At 43.5% G+C, this 16,130-nt stretch overlaps 1 protein-coding gene across 1 annotated transcript in view; it reads left to right on the forward strand.

The window, feature by feature from the left end:
• yap1 (Yes1 associated transcriptional regulator) overlaps positions 1-16,130 on the forward strand; it is a 56,588-nt gene that overhangs the window by 14,044 nt on the left and 26,414 nt on the right. Inside the window, exons 3-4 of the mRNA XM_063205828.1 lie at positions 4,145-4,299; positions 10,267-10,380. Coding sequence (XP_063061898.1) covers positions 4,145-4,299; positions 10,267-10,380 — 269 coding nt within the window. The remainder of the gene's footprint in view (positions 1-4,144; positions 4,300-10,266; positions 10,381-16,130) is intronic.

Here is a 16,130-nt window from a genome sequence, read left to right on the forward strand (position 1 = left end):
CTTTCTCTCCCTGGCCCTCCCTTTCCCATCCCCTATGCCTTTTTTCTTTCTTTTCTTCTCTCGTTTTTTTTTGTTCATTAACCCTTACTCCCTCTTCTTTTTCCCTCCTCCTCCTTCTGACCCTGTCGAAGGGGCCTCTCTCTCTCTCTCTCTCTCCCTCCCTCTCTCTCTCTCTCTCCCTCGCTCTCTCTCGCCCTGGTGAGACACAGGCTGGGATGGAGCTGTTTTTCCTGGGCCACAGTGTGTGTGTGTGTGTGTGTGAGTGTGTGAGTGAGAGAGTGATAGGGCTGCGGCCGGGCGGGGTGGGGTGATGGTGGAGGTGGAGGTGGGGCGGCTCACTAGGCCTGGCTGTGGGAGGTGCAGGGTCTTTAGGGGGAGGAGGGGAGGGGAGGGGAGGGGAAGGGCTGGATTTACTCCTTTGATCAGTAGGAGCACAAACAAGAGGGGGGTTTGGAAATGGGTGGCTTTAGCCGAGCGGGAGCGGAGCGGGGGAGGGGAGGTAGAAATGCTGACTCAGAAATTAACCTCTCTCTCCCTCTCTCTCTCCCTCTCTCTTTCTCTCTCTATCTCTCTCTCTCTCTCCCTCCCTCTCTCTCTCTCTCTCTCTCTCTCTCTCTCTCTCTCTCTGCTTCAGTCTCTCTTTCCCTATTTTTCTAAGTCACTCTTTCATTTTCGGACTCCCTAGTTCTGAGTCATGTTAGTGAAAAAAAAGCACAAACGCTCTGCCTCGCTGGAAATTTACCCTCCATGTGTCAGACTTACAAATCTTAAATAAACACGTGAGAACTTCGACTGAACTTTCCCCATAAAAGGACAATGCATTTCTTATTATATATCAACGACGCTAAACACGCAACTAGGACTCTAGAAGAAACAGCTATTCACTCTCACTCCCGTCATGAAATTTATTCTCCATAGTAAAGTGAAAAGTTTTTCTTATTTTAATTTTTCGTTTTGTCATTCTTTTTTTCCTTCTAAATTCAAGTTTGAAATGCAAAACAGTGGGGCCGAGAGAGAGAGAGAGGGGGGCCAGACGTGTCCGTCTGTATAGTGGCTGCATAGAGCGAGAGCGCCTGCAGGAGCTAAATAAAGCATCACTAGGGTTTGTGGGTTGTTGCTCAGTCTGGGCCTTTGTCAAGCAGGTGAAAGCTTTGTAAATGTGGCGCCAGATTGTTAAAGGCCCTGACACTTCACAGTGTCCACATTGCTTCCAGGAAGAGGGACCCCCTATGCTGAGCCCCCATCCTGACCCCCCTGAATCAGTGTTGCCAGATTGGGCGGTTACCCGCCTGCGGGTAAAAACGGCAAAAAAATGGCCATTTACCGTTTTTTTCCCCAGCAGTTTTGTGCCCGTAGAAATCAATGCAATTTGTTGAAATTGGGCGGAATTTAGTACATTTTGCCGGTTTTTAAGAGCCTTTTGGGCGGGATTTGATCAGACACATCTGGCAACACTGCCCTGAATAAAGGGGAGAGGAGGGTGGTGGGGGCAGGCAGGCAGGGCAGGCAGGCAGCGGAGTAGAGAAAGGGGGCTTTCCTGCGTCCTACCCTCACTACCCTCACCCTCCACCCGCCCTCACCTCCACCACCACCCCTGAGCCACACACAGACACAAAGTAGCAATTAGACATGCCGTCAGAGCGCTCACACAAATGTGTGCGGGGCCATTCCCACTGACTGAGAGAGAGGCCTGAGAGAGAGAGAGAGAAAAAGAGAGAGACAAATGGGACTATAACTGTTTATATTGGCAGATGCAAGATAAGGGAGAGTCTGTCTTTTCTATTTTGTATTAATTATTTTGTATTCATTTCATTAATTATGAAACTGGAAATAATATGGCCGCCATTCAACAATATTTTGTGCCTGCTAAAATGTCCCTACGTCAGCATGCTAAACATTTTTTCTTTAATATGTTTACAACCACAGTCTTCAGAAACTAATTTGGGGAGAGGCTTTTGTTTTTTAAGAGGAGCAGTTGACAGTCTGGTAACTGATTTATGAAAAGAGTGTCAAAGTAAAGGTAGGGTGTTAATTGATCAGGCAGTTAAGCTAATTATTGCCCCATGGCAACATTCCCTTGAAGGACCCTTCACTTCCCTGACTTGTCCATCCATGTAAAAGTTTCTAAACCAATTTCCTAGTCTCGAGTGCTGCTTTGGAATTAGAAGCTTGTAGAGAAGAGTACTTTTATTAATACCGAGGGAAATTAAGGTGTCCGACAGCTAATATAAATACACAAAACCAACACAAATTCCTAATGCACATTATTGCACATTGCAGTAAACATATAGCAAACATTTGAGTATACCGGTAATAGAGTTTAGCTTGTGCTTAGCTTATACCTCTCTGGCTTATATATTAGAGTATAGCTTGATGTGTGACGTATGCTATATTTAATGTTAACTTAAGACTAAAATAAGACAAATTATTATAAAATCTAGCGTGCAACTTGCATCAGATCATGATGTGTTACAAAGTAATGTCCACTTTTTGGGTTACTCAAAACAGCTTCCTCGAGGTTGTGTGTTGTCTACTTGGATGATATTATTGTGTTCACCTCATGATATGTCTATGGAGATAACTGCATGTTTATTAATTGCAGCTAAAATGAGCAAGAAACTGCACTACCACAGAAGCGTCTGCCTAGGGGTCCCAAAACTGTATCTAACTGCAATGTGTTGCTTTAAAGGCCAACTTCCGATAAAACTCAGTTTTACTCACTCCTTTCGAAGATCGGACGGTCACCCCAAGTTAAACTCACTTGCAAGGCTCTCATAGCGGTGCGTCAACTCTCCTGGCTGTGTTTCCCGGTGTTTCCCAATTTACATAAATAATGCAGAGAAACGAGCGAATCACGAAAGCCTTTCTGTGTTTCGTCACGTCGAAAGAAGGCGTTGCCCACAAAGGTTTATATCGACCCATTTATCTAAAAACATGTCGAGTAATTTTTTTCTGCTTGTTTTCAAAACAAGCAACGTCTGGTGGCCCGAAACATAGCTTAGCTTAGCTATCAGCTGGTTGCTACTCTCAGGTACACACACAGCACAAAGCCTCATACATAAAGCCAACTCACTCTGGTTGCTCCGTGCCTGCAGCAAACCTAGGGGTCGCTGTCGAAAGAGCACAGCCCTGAATGGAGCCTGCACGCCTCCGCTGGCGCCCCTATAGTGCAGTACCACCCGGGGAAGTGGCGACTCTGTTTGCCATTACATTCTCTCCAAGAACTGGAGGACTGAGCCAATCAGAGACGCGTTTCTTCGAGAGCAGGAGGAGTGAGCCAATCAGAGACGCATTTCCACGAGAAACACGGAACACTCTCTCGTTTCTCCACAAGCCACCTTGCCAGCTTGCAAAAACGTCTTGAAACAAAGCAACCAGCGCGTTTTTTAAAACAGGACCAACGCGTAACACATTCAATAACATTGGGGAACACGGCAGTATTAATGAAATAACGTTGAGAGGCGATCTTTAAGGGTTGCCAACCGTTGCTTGAAATACGGAATCGTCTATATATGTATATTATTTAGACATAAAATCACAGGCTCTGTATTGATCTGAAACAGGAAACCGGACGTTAAAATGCGTTATAATGCAGGAAATAACATCTAAGAAATACACATTTTTCTGGGGGAGGACCTGCTTACCCCCTTGCAACAATGTTTTTATTTCATTAATAGTTGGCAACCCTAGTTGCTTCCCAAAATGTAATCATGTCCTCTTGGTCTGTGCTGTTAGTTGGTGTTAGTATTGTGTCTACCTGGATGATATCATATCATCATGTTGATTTCATGATAAATCTACATGGATAAATGTACATTTATCGATTCCAATGGGGCAAAAAAATGCACTACTACTACACTAACTGTCCTGACTTGAAGACTCCGCAGACTCTTGAATGTTGTTTCCCAATGTCTGGCCTCTCCACTCTCTGACCTTGTGTGTGTGTGTGTGTGTGTGTGTGTGTGTGTGTGTGTGTGTGTGTGTGTGTGTGTGTGTGTGTGTGTGTGTGTGTGTGTGTGTGTGTGTGTGTGTGTGTGTGTGTGTGTGTGTGTGTGTGGTCATATCATGGGTCTGACCCTGTGTTCTGTTCTTCTTCCTCCTCCTCCTCCTCCTCCTCCTCCTCCACTATGCTGTTTATCTGTAGCCATTTGGAGCAGACCACCACCTGGCAGGACCCCCGTAAGGCCCTGTTGCAGATGACCCAGGGGGGGCCCCCCACCAGCCCCCTGCAGCAACCCCCACAGCAACCTCCCCAGCAGCAGCCCCCACCACCACAGCCCGGCATGCCCCCCGCCACCGGTAAGGAGCATACACACTGACACTCACACTCATAGTGATGTTACATCAGCGGTGCATTTCTCCAAACCATATTTGCTAAATACGTTAGCTATTTTTGTTGTTTGCTGTGCCAATTTCCCATTGGCAACTACCCAAGTTGCTAACTGGCTAGCAACTACACTTTCGGGGAATGCACCCCTGAATTGTGTGAAGTAGAAGCAGAAGGTACTCTTTAAGATGTGTAATTACAACACTATGATATTATAACGTTGAAAACCATTTAGTATTGTGCCACTAGTGTTGTAATTACATTAGTAAGAGTTCTTCTACTTCTGCTCAACTTTATACAACTCTCTATTACATTCCATTGCATAATATTTAGCCAGAGGTGTCTGAATCTAAAACAGTTTAGCCTCAGAAGTAAAACAAATCCTCCATCACCCTTTCTTTCCAGCACAGGTGATTTTGTTTTTACTGAGTAATTACTGGTGTATCTGTCTTGAGTTTGCGTTATGATCAGCTGATTGGGAGCTGGTTGGATCAAATTTGTGGCAGGGTTTTTGACTTTCTGCAGCTGGGATTGATACGTCTGCATTTGACAGATGCATTTAGTCAAAATAAACGCACAAAAGAGGACAGAGGACATACAAAAGAGGACTTCATTGTGGTTAAATCTATGTTCTATGTCTCTCAACAACACTCCCCCAAACTCATTGTCTCACACCCTAGTCTAGCTCTCTTGTCTTTGTCTCTCACTCTCTCCTGTTCTGTCACTCTCGCTCTTTATCACACTGGCCACGTTTACATGATGTTTTTAATTCCAAATTAATAATTCTGAATTAAATAGTTCCGCCGAGTTTACATTGATCTTTCATTTAATTCCGAATTGCGAAAAGTGTTTACATGACGTTTTCGAAGCGGAATTAAGCTATATTCAGAATTAAAGTGAGTTTAAATCTGAATTAAATGTCTCATGTAATCACATAGCCATTGTCTCACTCTATAGCTCTCTTGTCTTTGCCTCTCACTCTCCTCTTCTCTCACTCTCTCCTGTTCTCTCGCCCTCTCTCTTTTATCACTTTCTCTCGCTCTGATCTTTGAAGAGCCCTGTTGCAGCATGTCTGAATCTGTGCACTAAACAAACTAATGTGAAGGCATGCCCCCCACCCACCCACCTCACCTCACAGTCTTGACAGTGGTGTTGTGGTGAATGTCCATAACTTTAGCAGAGCTTGCTCTAATCTAGACTTGAATAAACAGTTTACTTTAGGGCAGAGCTCGATGTAACTTGTAGTACGAGCTGAACCCGTATTAGGATTGTGTAATCGTTTTTTCATTCTGGATTTTCTAGATTTTCACATTTTCAGTGACATGGGAAATTGGTTCGTTTTTTTCTTTTCTCACTTCAGTGTTGAAGTGAAGTGACAACCTTTATCATTGCACAATAATAGCATGGCTGTCCTGGGTTTTATGGCCATGATTTACAGAGTCAATAAAGTGATTCAAAGGTATGACCAAGGCTTTTAATCAAGTGTTTGGCCCGTTCGTGGCATCTCCTTGGTTGTGACGTTGGATCATCAGTTCAGCCGGTTCACTCATGCATGGCGTCATGCATTATTACCTTTGTGCCACTCAAAAAAAAAAATTGTTTGACCTTTTTACTGGTGTAGGAAACACAAAAATAGCTACACTGACATTTTAAATAAAGGGACATAAAATTAACATAAAATCGCAATAAATCTAGCGTCCATAAATGTTATGCCGATAATGTTCAAAACGGTAGCTCCAGCAGTCTATATCTAAGCTAATTCTCAACAAGCTAATTATCATGATCAGTAGTAAGTCACAGTCTCTTTGTTTTGTTCTGCTCAAGCAGTATAATGACCTTGCTCCAAGGACTAAAGAGATAGGGTGGGAGGCTGAACTGGAGAAATGGCTTTTCCTCACTTTTTTGTTTTTAATTTAAAAGGAGATCCTTATGACTATCATGTTGACTGGGTAAAAGACTCCCTGTACACAAAGACAGTGTGATGTCTATGTACCAGGTGTCTGGGAAACAGACAATTTACCATTGTGTGTACTGCCAGGGTTGATATATGTTTATTGCAAATTTTATTTTAAACGTTGTGACTGATCCTGAAAAGCTGCATCTAAAATACTTTCTCTCACATGGACTTTAAATTAGCACGTGTTGAATGTAACAGTTGACTTTCAAAAGCAAAAGTCATTACACGCAATAACAGGGTGGCAGCGGGTATTGTTTTGGGTTGTCTTGCAGCACATAATTAAAATTGTAATTGAAGTTGACATTTAAGTGTCATAAAATCATTTTGAGAGGGTAGTCATGACTATGCCCAACCTTTGTCAAGCATGGTGTGCATTAGAGATAGATGCATGCTGCTAGGCTGATTTTCCTTTTTCTTTTTCTTTTTTTTTTTGAAATATTTATTTAGCCCTGTTGCTAAATGCATTTTAAGACTTAATTTTTCTTAATGTTAGGTGAGAAGACAAAGACTTCAAAGTCTCAGCTTATCCAGTCATCTGCAGCCCCTCCAACCTCTCCGTCATGATGGCTGAAGCCTGACTTCCCAATGCTCCCCCTGGGCCCCACAGCTAACGCCACATGCCTTTACGTATATACCAGCTTTTGGCCAGTATTATAGCTCTACCTATTTGTATCCAAAGCTTGCTTTTTGGTAACACTTTATTTTAGGGATACATCTATAAGCACTAATACATACAATGTTAATGCCTGCATAAGTAACTTGTAAGGCATGTACTAAGCAAACGCTAAGGCCTAATAGTTCCTTGCTAAGGTTAAATTGGTAATAAATCCCTTATTGTGCATGAACAAGACATTTGCAAATACATGACTAACAAATGTTTGATTTTGCTTTGTACATGCCTTACAAGTTACATATACAGGCACATTGTATGTATTAGTGCTAATAGATGTATTTCTAAAATAAAGTGTTACCTGTTTTTTTTCTACAGTGTAGCAACAAGTTATTAAATGTGTAAAGATAACGTTGAAGTTAAAGTTCTACATTTAAATTATATTTCTATCTAAAAAATTCTGCTTTATTTTTAATTGTGTTGAACAAGGAAGGGCTATTATTTTATGCACTATTATTCTTCTTAGCCCTTGTAATCATTATCATTGTCTGTAGTCTTCAGTCTCCAGCATGGGCACTTAAGTACTTGGTTGCATAGGAATGTGGACTTTGCAGGCGGTTGTTTTGGTTAGAGGGGGGTGATAGGTTTGAAGTTTAGGAAAGGAGGCAGGCAAGGCAAGGACGCCTAAATGCTTGCACATTGGGATGTCAAGCTAAGGACACCAGTTTCCCGTCCGTCCATCTGGATTTACACTTTTTTTGTGGAATACACTTTTTTTTTGCTTTTGTCCTTTCATGATTTTAACGTACAGACTCTTGGATTACATGGATTTTGGGAGGAAGACTTTTCTGTTGATTTTTTTTCTGGATTTTTTTTTCACCAATAGGAATTTTGAAGGGTTTTTTTTCGCCAGTGATATTTTCATGGTCACGTCTCAGTGAAAGTGATTACAGTGCTTGTAAAATTGCCATGTCTCCAGAACTTCTCATCTGTTCATCAACTTTTCACGAAGGAACCAGTTATATATATGTCCTCCAAGCCACATAGCGACTAAGGAGGGACTTAACAGTTTATTTTTAAACGCCAAAGAGGTTTTACAGCATGTGTTTCTATGTGCAATATACTATGTGTAACTTAATATGAAAGTAAAAGATGAAATATATATGTATGTTAATTTTTACGTTTGCAAGATAAATGGATGCACTCAATGCACTTCTGTCTTTGTTTATTTGTTGTACTGTCTGAAGACTGTGGAGTGTTTGCCGCCTTGAGAAAGAAAAACAAGATTTCCTGTTTATGTGTGTGCAGCAGACCTGTGTGTGTTATTTTGTGCATGACATACAGAACTGGGACAGCTGTCTGGCTATTCCAGAGATATGCAGATACACACACTGTATGTTGAAACTGTTAAGTTGTATGTAACTGGACTTTTTATAGAACTTCCTGAAAAGTTACACTTGCATAGAGTTTAGCTCTCCCTTTTTTCAACTTGCATGACTGTTGTTGATGAAAAATTGACAATGTTTGAAATACATGTAGATATGGTTTGTGTCTGCCTTTGGAACCGACGCAGACATACAAAACAAATAGGTTACACATAGACTACTAGAGGCAGTAAACTAGGCTATACGTCAGCGACTATGGGAATAACAAACAGCCAGTCAGCCTCCTCACACTCACACAAGTGGCCTGATTCTCATACTTTTCCTCCAAGTGACTTTCGCAACCCTAAACATCATGACTGACAGCTGCAGCTCAAACTCTCCTTCTCATAAGTAATTTTGTACAATCACAGAAACCTGTTAAGAACAATAATGTCTTATCAAGGTTATAACAAGGTTGCAGATTGCTGCGAGTTAGTCCATTCTGCTCGTCTGTATTTCTTGACTAACAAATCAAATTGAATCGAATAACAAATCAAACATATTGATCCATATGCGTATATATTGAGGGCACCTACAATATGATAGCCACATAATATCGATGTACTACTGATCATTTCTAATGTATGAAAACAGGCACCAAATATGTACACCATGCACATCAATTACATGTAATGTAATGTAAAAAAACATTACAACATTGTTATAATAACGTTATTAATCATACTGTAGTTATAATACCATCCAGTGTTGTCAGCGTTGTCAGTGTTGCAACTGTACACTGCACCTTGAGGTCTTTTGTTTACTTTTTTTCCTACTTTTTAATGCATTGTCCTCTTCTTTACTCTTTGAAGGACAATGCTATCAGTGTTGCAACTGTACGCTGTGCCTTACCCTGTTCTTGTTTAAATTGCTCCTTGTAAGTCGCTTTGAACAAAGGTGTCTGCTAAATACTAATGTAAATCCAAACATTAAGAAAAAATAGTCATCACTCTAAACTGCCACCTCCTGCATTGCCTCATCTTGACTAAAATGGTGCTGAAGATGTGATTGTGCTACTGCATTGACTTTCAGAAGTCGGTAAATTTACAGGGCAGTATTGCGACATGTCTGAAGTCGTTTTATGCCTGTGACTGTCTGGTGTGTTTATTACCAGTGATGGAGATGGCTCCAACTCCCAGAGCCTCCCGAAGCTTCTCCTGTAATCTTACGAGTCATTTTTAGAAAACCAATTATGATCACGCAGTAAGCGTTTGAAGCCCAGACCATGAGTATTTTTGAAACGGGATACAGTCGTATCTTCCCACAAGGGTCGCGTTAGCGAGTCAGCTGCTTTTCAGTAGTTATGTGCTCTTAGGTCTGCTACGTATATGGATGAATATGTATTTGTTTTATTGCCAGTAATATTAAACTTCTACATCTATTATTATATAATATATTATTATTATATATCTATATACAATTATTATTTGAATAATTATTGTTAATTATTCTTTAATTATTTAATTTTCCTTGTTTCCGATGTTCAGGCCTGCTCACTTGTTGCTTCTATGGATTCAATGTAGTAAACGTGATTGATGGAAATGTGTTTGAGTGATGATGGCATGTGATAACATACAGACTCCTCTTTATGGAACGATTCAAGCTGAAAGTAAAAGTGAAAGAAAAAAGTTTGCATAATCTTGTTGCGACCCCCTATATTCAGTAAAAGACATTGAGAGATGCAGTGATAGCTGATAAAAAAGAGTATGCCTAATCTAAATGAATGTGATAAAAGGGTGATGAAATCAATAAACTGAAAATTAAATACTACATAGGGTAGTTCATTTTGCAGTGTTAATTCAACATTTTTAACAAATTCAGCAATCTTTTAGTTTCTCAGACTCTTTAAGCGTTGTATTAACAGTGTGACATGTACTATGTGTGTTTGTGGCATTCATGGGAAAAAAGACGACAGTGTGCATTAAGCGTGTTGCCTGCTTTCCCTCAGGTCCTCTCCCAGAGGGTTGGGAGCAGGCCATCACCTCCGAGGGGGAGATCTACTACATCAACCACAAGAACAAGACCACCTCTTGGCTGGACCCACGGCTGGACGCACGATACGGTCAGAGATTCTTTAAGTATATAGAGATATGCCAACATAATAGGTTTCTATGGGCACCTAACGCGACCAGGTTCCGGTCTGCCTAAAGGGCCGTGTCATAATGCTCCTAGAATGAATAGAACAGTCCTTAGGTCTGCCTAAGGGGGGCCATAATAGAACCAGGAAACAATGGGCCAATGGAACCTCTCTCTCTCTACTCTCTCTGATACGGTAGCCTACTGTCTTTTCTAGCACTATGAATTTACTGTATGTTATTACATTACATTGTTACATGACGTTGCATTTGGCAGATGCTTTTATAACCAAAGCGACTTACAATCGAGGACATAATCATAGCCAACGTCACTAGCAGAAACAAACTGCACAGGAACTAAACAGAACAGCAAGTGCAGATGCTAAGTAGGCCTATCCAGTGGTGTAGTCTACGTAGAACGCAGGTATACGCAGTGTACCCACTTCTAAATTTCTGGGATATCAGTATACCCACTTAAAATTGAATGATCCATTATTTAGAATAGCGCAAATATATACAGTATACCCACCTCAAAAAAAGCACAAATATACAGTATACCCACTTCAGAAAAGTAGACTACACCACTGTCTATCACAGCGTGCCACTGGAGGTACCGCGTGATTTAAGGATCTACGACAGCACTCCTGTAACAGCGTCAGTAAACAACAGCCTTCGTGGAACGGTTTTGGCTTTCAGTCTTGTTGTTATTGTTTGGACTTCTATTCTCTTCTCTGCTCTTTTCCCCTCTGTTTCTCTCTTCACTGCTTTTCTCTACTCCTCTCTCTTCTGCTCACTTTTTCCCTCTTCTGTTCTCTTCGTCTGGTCACTTCTCTTTTACTTTGCTCTGTTATAGCCTCTTCCCTCCTCTTCCTTTTTCTTTTTCATCTCGTCTTTTGTCTCCTATTCGCCGCTCTCTCTCTCTCTCTCTCTCTCTCTCTCTCTCTCTCTCTCTCTCTCTCTCTCTCTCTCTCTCTCTCTCTCTCTCTCTCTCTGTGCTCTTTCTACTCTTCCTTGTTTGGTGTGAGTTAATGCCTCCGTGTGCTGGTGGAGCTTACAGAAACGAAGGTAACTGCTTATGTCACTCTGATTTACTCACGCTCGACGGGCCTCCATCACATCACAGGGCTCGTTCCCAGGGGAGGCGGCTCCTCTGCTCCCCTCCCCTCTGCTCCTCTGCTCCCCTCCCAGTCCGGAGCCCTCCCCCCTCTCCTCTCTGCTCCCCTCTCCTCTCAGCCCTCCCATATCCCCCCTCCCTCCTCTCCTCTCCTCTCTGCTCCCCTCCCAGCCCTCCCTCTCCTCTCTCCTCTCCAAGCCGTCCCCCCTCCTCTCCCTCTCCCTCCCCCCTCCTCTCCCTCTCCCTCTCCCTCCCCTGATGAATAATAATAATAATGATGAAAAAAAGCGTTCTCCTTTATGCTTCATTGCTGTGCTGCTCTCCTATGCTCCGAGTAACAAGAACCATACTGACAAAGAGCTCGCCTCACACGCAGGAACTTGCCAAAGTATAGTTTTTTAAAGGATAACTTCTGCCAATTTCAACATGCAGTTGTAATGGTCACACTACCTTGAACTTGCTAGTACCTGAGAATTATTTTTTTTTCCCCTCAGCCTTCCCCGAGATACTGGTCATTGTAATGGGGGCAGGCGTTTCTTTACTTTTCAAAAAAAACATCTTGATTTATTCCCAATAACTTGCAAAAGGTTATGCAACATCAGCAAACATCTAGCAAAAAGCGATATCTTTGGGATAATATTTGGAGTTGGCCTATATTAAGAAAGTTGTACAACTGTCATATTGAAATTGGCAGAAGTTTTCTTTTAAGCGTGCTAATTTGTTGCTGCTGTGACTCATAGAAGATTTTAGCCACATTGGCTCAAAATATGAACACGAATGAATACATTTTGTCTCTTCTTAGGTTTACGTAATGAAAAAGAATGGCCAAGAAGCGTATAAAAATAGCCTTGCGTTAATGAACGCCATACCATATATTTTTTCATGCGGAAAATATGCTTTTCCCCTCTGCGTCTTTGGCTGGTTCGCTCACTGTCTGCCTCGACTTCTCAGATTTGTCTCAGTCGAGCACGACACCATTTATACTTTTTATGGTGAAGATAAGTTTGATTGTAGCATTGAACATTAACAGTAGGGCAACTAAGTACTGTATTTATCCAATTTGTTTTGGGAACAATTGCTGCCCACTTTAAATTTTAGAGTCAGAGAATATGTATATGTGTATACATATATGTGGTTTGATTGTAGAATTGTGTTGGTATTGTCATCGAAAGTGTATTGTGATGGTGGGAGCAGGCTGTTCTGAGCAGTTCCACAGAGCGAGAGAGAGAGAGAGAGAGAGGGAGAGAGAGAAGGAAGGAGGAAGGGTGGGGAGGAGAGGGGGCACAATTGCAAAAGGTCTTTGAAGATTTACTAGGAAGCGCCCAGGTCTTGAGGGCCACCAAATTGGGCACATAATGAATGTGAGAATGGGCGGGGCTAGGCGAAGGGAAGGGGCTGCTCTATTTGTGTGTGTGTGTGTGTGTGCCTGTGTGTCTGTGTTTATCTGTGTGCGTGTGTGTGTGCGTGCTGCTCTGTGTGTGTGTGTGTGTGTGTGTGTGTGTGTGTGTGTGTGTGTGTGTGTGTGTGTGTGTGTGTGTGTGTGTGTGTGTGTGTGTGTGTGTGTGTGTGTGTGTGTGTGTGTGGTGTGTGTGTGTGCAAATGTGTGTGTGTTTGAGAGGGAGGGGGAGGGATTCACCCATGTCCTGCCACACACACAGTTGGGGTCTTCAGGGAAACACTTCTTGTTTTGTTGACAGAGGCCTTTCCTCTACATGCACAGACCTGGTAGTCCCTAAACACACACACACACACACACACACACACACACACACACACACACACACACACACACACACACACACACACACACACACACACACACACACACACACACACATATACTGACACACGCACACACAAACGCACACAGACGCACACAGAGTCTTTCAGCGTGTGCTTGATAAGTAGGTCTCTGTCGTTCAGGGAAGTTTGGCTTGCGGTGTGCACTTCTGCCTAGAGCCGAAATAAGGGACAGAGCCCCTTTAAGCAGAGGAGGAGGAGGAGCAGGAGGAGAAGGAGGAGAAGGAGGAGGAGGAGGAGGAGGAGGACAGCCCTACCGCACAGCACAGAAAGCCCCCCACCCGCTAACACCTCCTCTCCGACATCCACTCCCTCCCCACACGTCGCACAGCCCCTCCCCTCCCGTTCCCTCCCCACACACCCCTCTATCCCAACTCCTCCTCCCCCCTCTCCCTCCCTTTCTCTCCTACATGTGATTTGGAGCAGTTCTTCTCTCCTCTCCTCCTCCTCCCCCTTTTCTCCTCTTTCTCCTCTCTTCTCCCCACCTGCGTTCACCTCCTTCTCTCTTCCTTTTTATTCCTCCTGCTCCTCCTCTTCTTTCTCCTCTGCCTCCTCCTCCTCCTCCTCCTCTTTCTCCTCTTCTTTCTCCTCCTCCTCCTCCTCCTCTTCTTTCTCCTCCTCCTCTTCCTCCTTCTCCTCCCTCTCCTCCTCCTCCTCCTCCTCATTCTCATCCACCTCTTCCTCCTCTTTCTCCTCATCCTCCTCCTCCTCTTCCTCTTCCTCTTTCTCCTCCTCTTCTTTCTCCTCCTCCTCCTCCTCCTTCCTCTTTCTCTTTCTCCTCCTCCTCCTCATCCTCCTCTTCTTTCTCCTCCTCCTCCTCCTCCTCTTTCTCCTCCTCCTCCTCCTCCTCCTCCTCCTCCTTCTCCTCCCCCCTTAGTGGACTAGCAGACAGAGCTGAGCTGCGTTGCCAGGCCTCTTTATTCTGTGGTTCAGCTCTTAATCTCTTCCAGACCTTTCCTGTCAAAGAGCTTCAGTGTGTGTCGAGGAGAGGAGAGGAGAGGAGAGGAGAGGAGAGGGAAGGGGAGAGAAGAGGAGAGGAGAGGGGGGGAGAGGAGAGGAGAGGGAAGGGGAGAGAAGAGGAGAGGAGAGGAGAGGAGAGGAGAGGAGAGGAGAGGAGAGGGGGAAGAGGAGAGGAGAGGAGAGGAAAGAGAAGGGGAGAGAAGAGGAGAGGAGAGAAGAGAAGAGAAGAGAAGAGAAGAGAAGAGGAGAAAAAATGAGAGTAGAGGAGAGGAGAGGAGAAGAGAGGGGGGAAGGGGAGAGAGACGTAGCGACAGCCGAGAGCAGAGAAAGAGAGAGAGAGATGAAGAGAGTGAGCAGAGCAGGAGAAGGAGGAGAGACAGGGAGGAGAGGAAGTGCAGGAGAAAGAGAAGGAGAAGGAGAGACAGGGAGGAGAGGAAGAGGAGGAGAAGGAGAGACAGGGAGGAGAGGAAGAGGAGGAGAAAGATCAGGAGAAGGAGAGACAGGGAGGGGCCTAAAAGGGAAATGCCAATGGGATACATGGCTCTCCCCTTCTTCAGTAACACCACAGAGTAGCATCCAACTGCAGTTTGCAGAAGTGGGCAGGTCTGGATTTCTGAGATCCCGCCCCTCCCATTTTGGATCTCGCCCCTCCTATTTTTCCTATTATAGTAGGTGCAGTGACTTCCAGAGCTATTTTTCTTCCCATGTAGAAGCTTAGCGCTGCCGCTGAATGACAAGGGGGAGGCACTCGATGTGCTCAGGGGGGAGGAGGAAGATGTGCTCAGGGGGGAGGAGGGAGATGTGATCCAGACCTGCCCCCCACCCTGCACACTGCAGTTGAACATACTTGACACCACACACACACACACACACACACACACACACACACACACACACACACACACACACACACACACACACACACACACACACACACACACACATACACACACACCGTTTGAGATAGTGGGAGGTGGTGAGTGGAGAGAATAGAGACTGGGTCAATCTGTAGCCCCCTTCACAGAACATTTCCTATTGTTGTGCGTGGATATGTGCACAAATAAACGTAAACAAACACATACACACACACACACACACACACACACACACACACACACACACACACACACACACACACACACACACACACACACACACACACACACACACACACACACATTTGATTACTTTTATTTGGATCCAAGAGACAAGCAACAGGGTACAAGATCCAAATATTTTGGAAAAGGTATTTGACATGTTGATAGATCTTAAGGGCTACACACTTTTACATATAGTACCAGTCCTCTTTTTGTTGTAGCTTTCAAAATTCATGGATAAACAAAACATCTATGTCTCCATATCTGCATACTACCAATAATAGCTGAAACAGAGCAAAACTTTGCCAAATTCTTTGCTCCTCTTTTTTGCATTCCTCCTAACTGCAGTCCTCTAACTACATTCTTGTGTACATGGCCTAAGCTTCCAAAGATCAGTACTACTAGTCTGCAATCATACCCCAACTGGGAAATACGTTCCAATAATGGCTGATACTTAAGCACTTTCGAGTGTCCATATACAGATCAAAACAACACCCCAACTCAATAATGCATGCCGATTTTTCCTCTGAATTTACTATTACAATATCGGGTGTATTTGGGATGTTCTGAAATGTTCTGATGTTCAGAAATTTCCTGTTGAAACCAGTTCGTTTTCACACACACACACACACACACACACACACACACACACACACACACACACACACACACACACACACACATACACACATACACACACACACACACACTATACACACACACACAAACACACACACATACACACACACACTGCTAAATCTTAAAT

The sequence above is a fragment of the Engraulis encrasicolus genome, chromosome 8, assembly GCF_034702125.1.
Source record: "Engraulis encrasicolus isolate BLACKSEA-1 chromosome 8, IST_EnEncr_1.0, whole genome shotgun sequence".
Classification (NCBI taxonomy): Eukaryota; Metazoa; Chordata; class Actinopteri; order Clupeiformes; family Engraulidae; genus Engraulis; species Engraulis encrasicolus.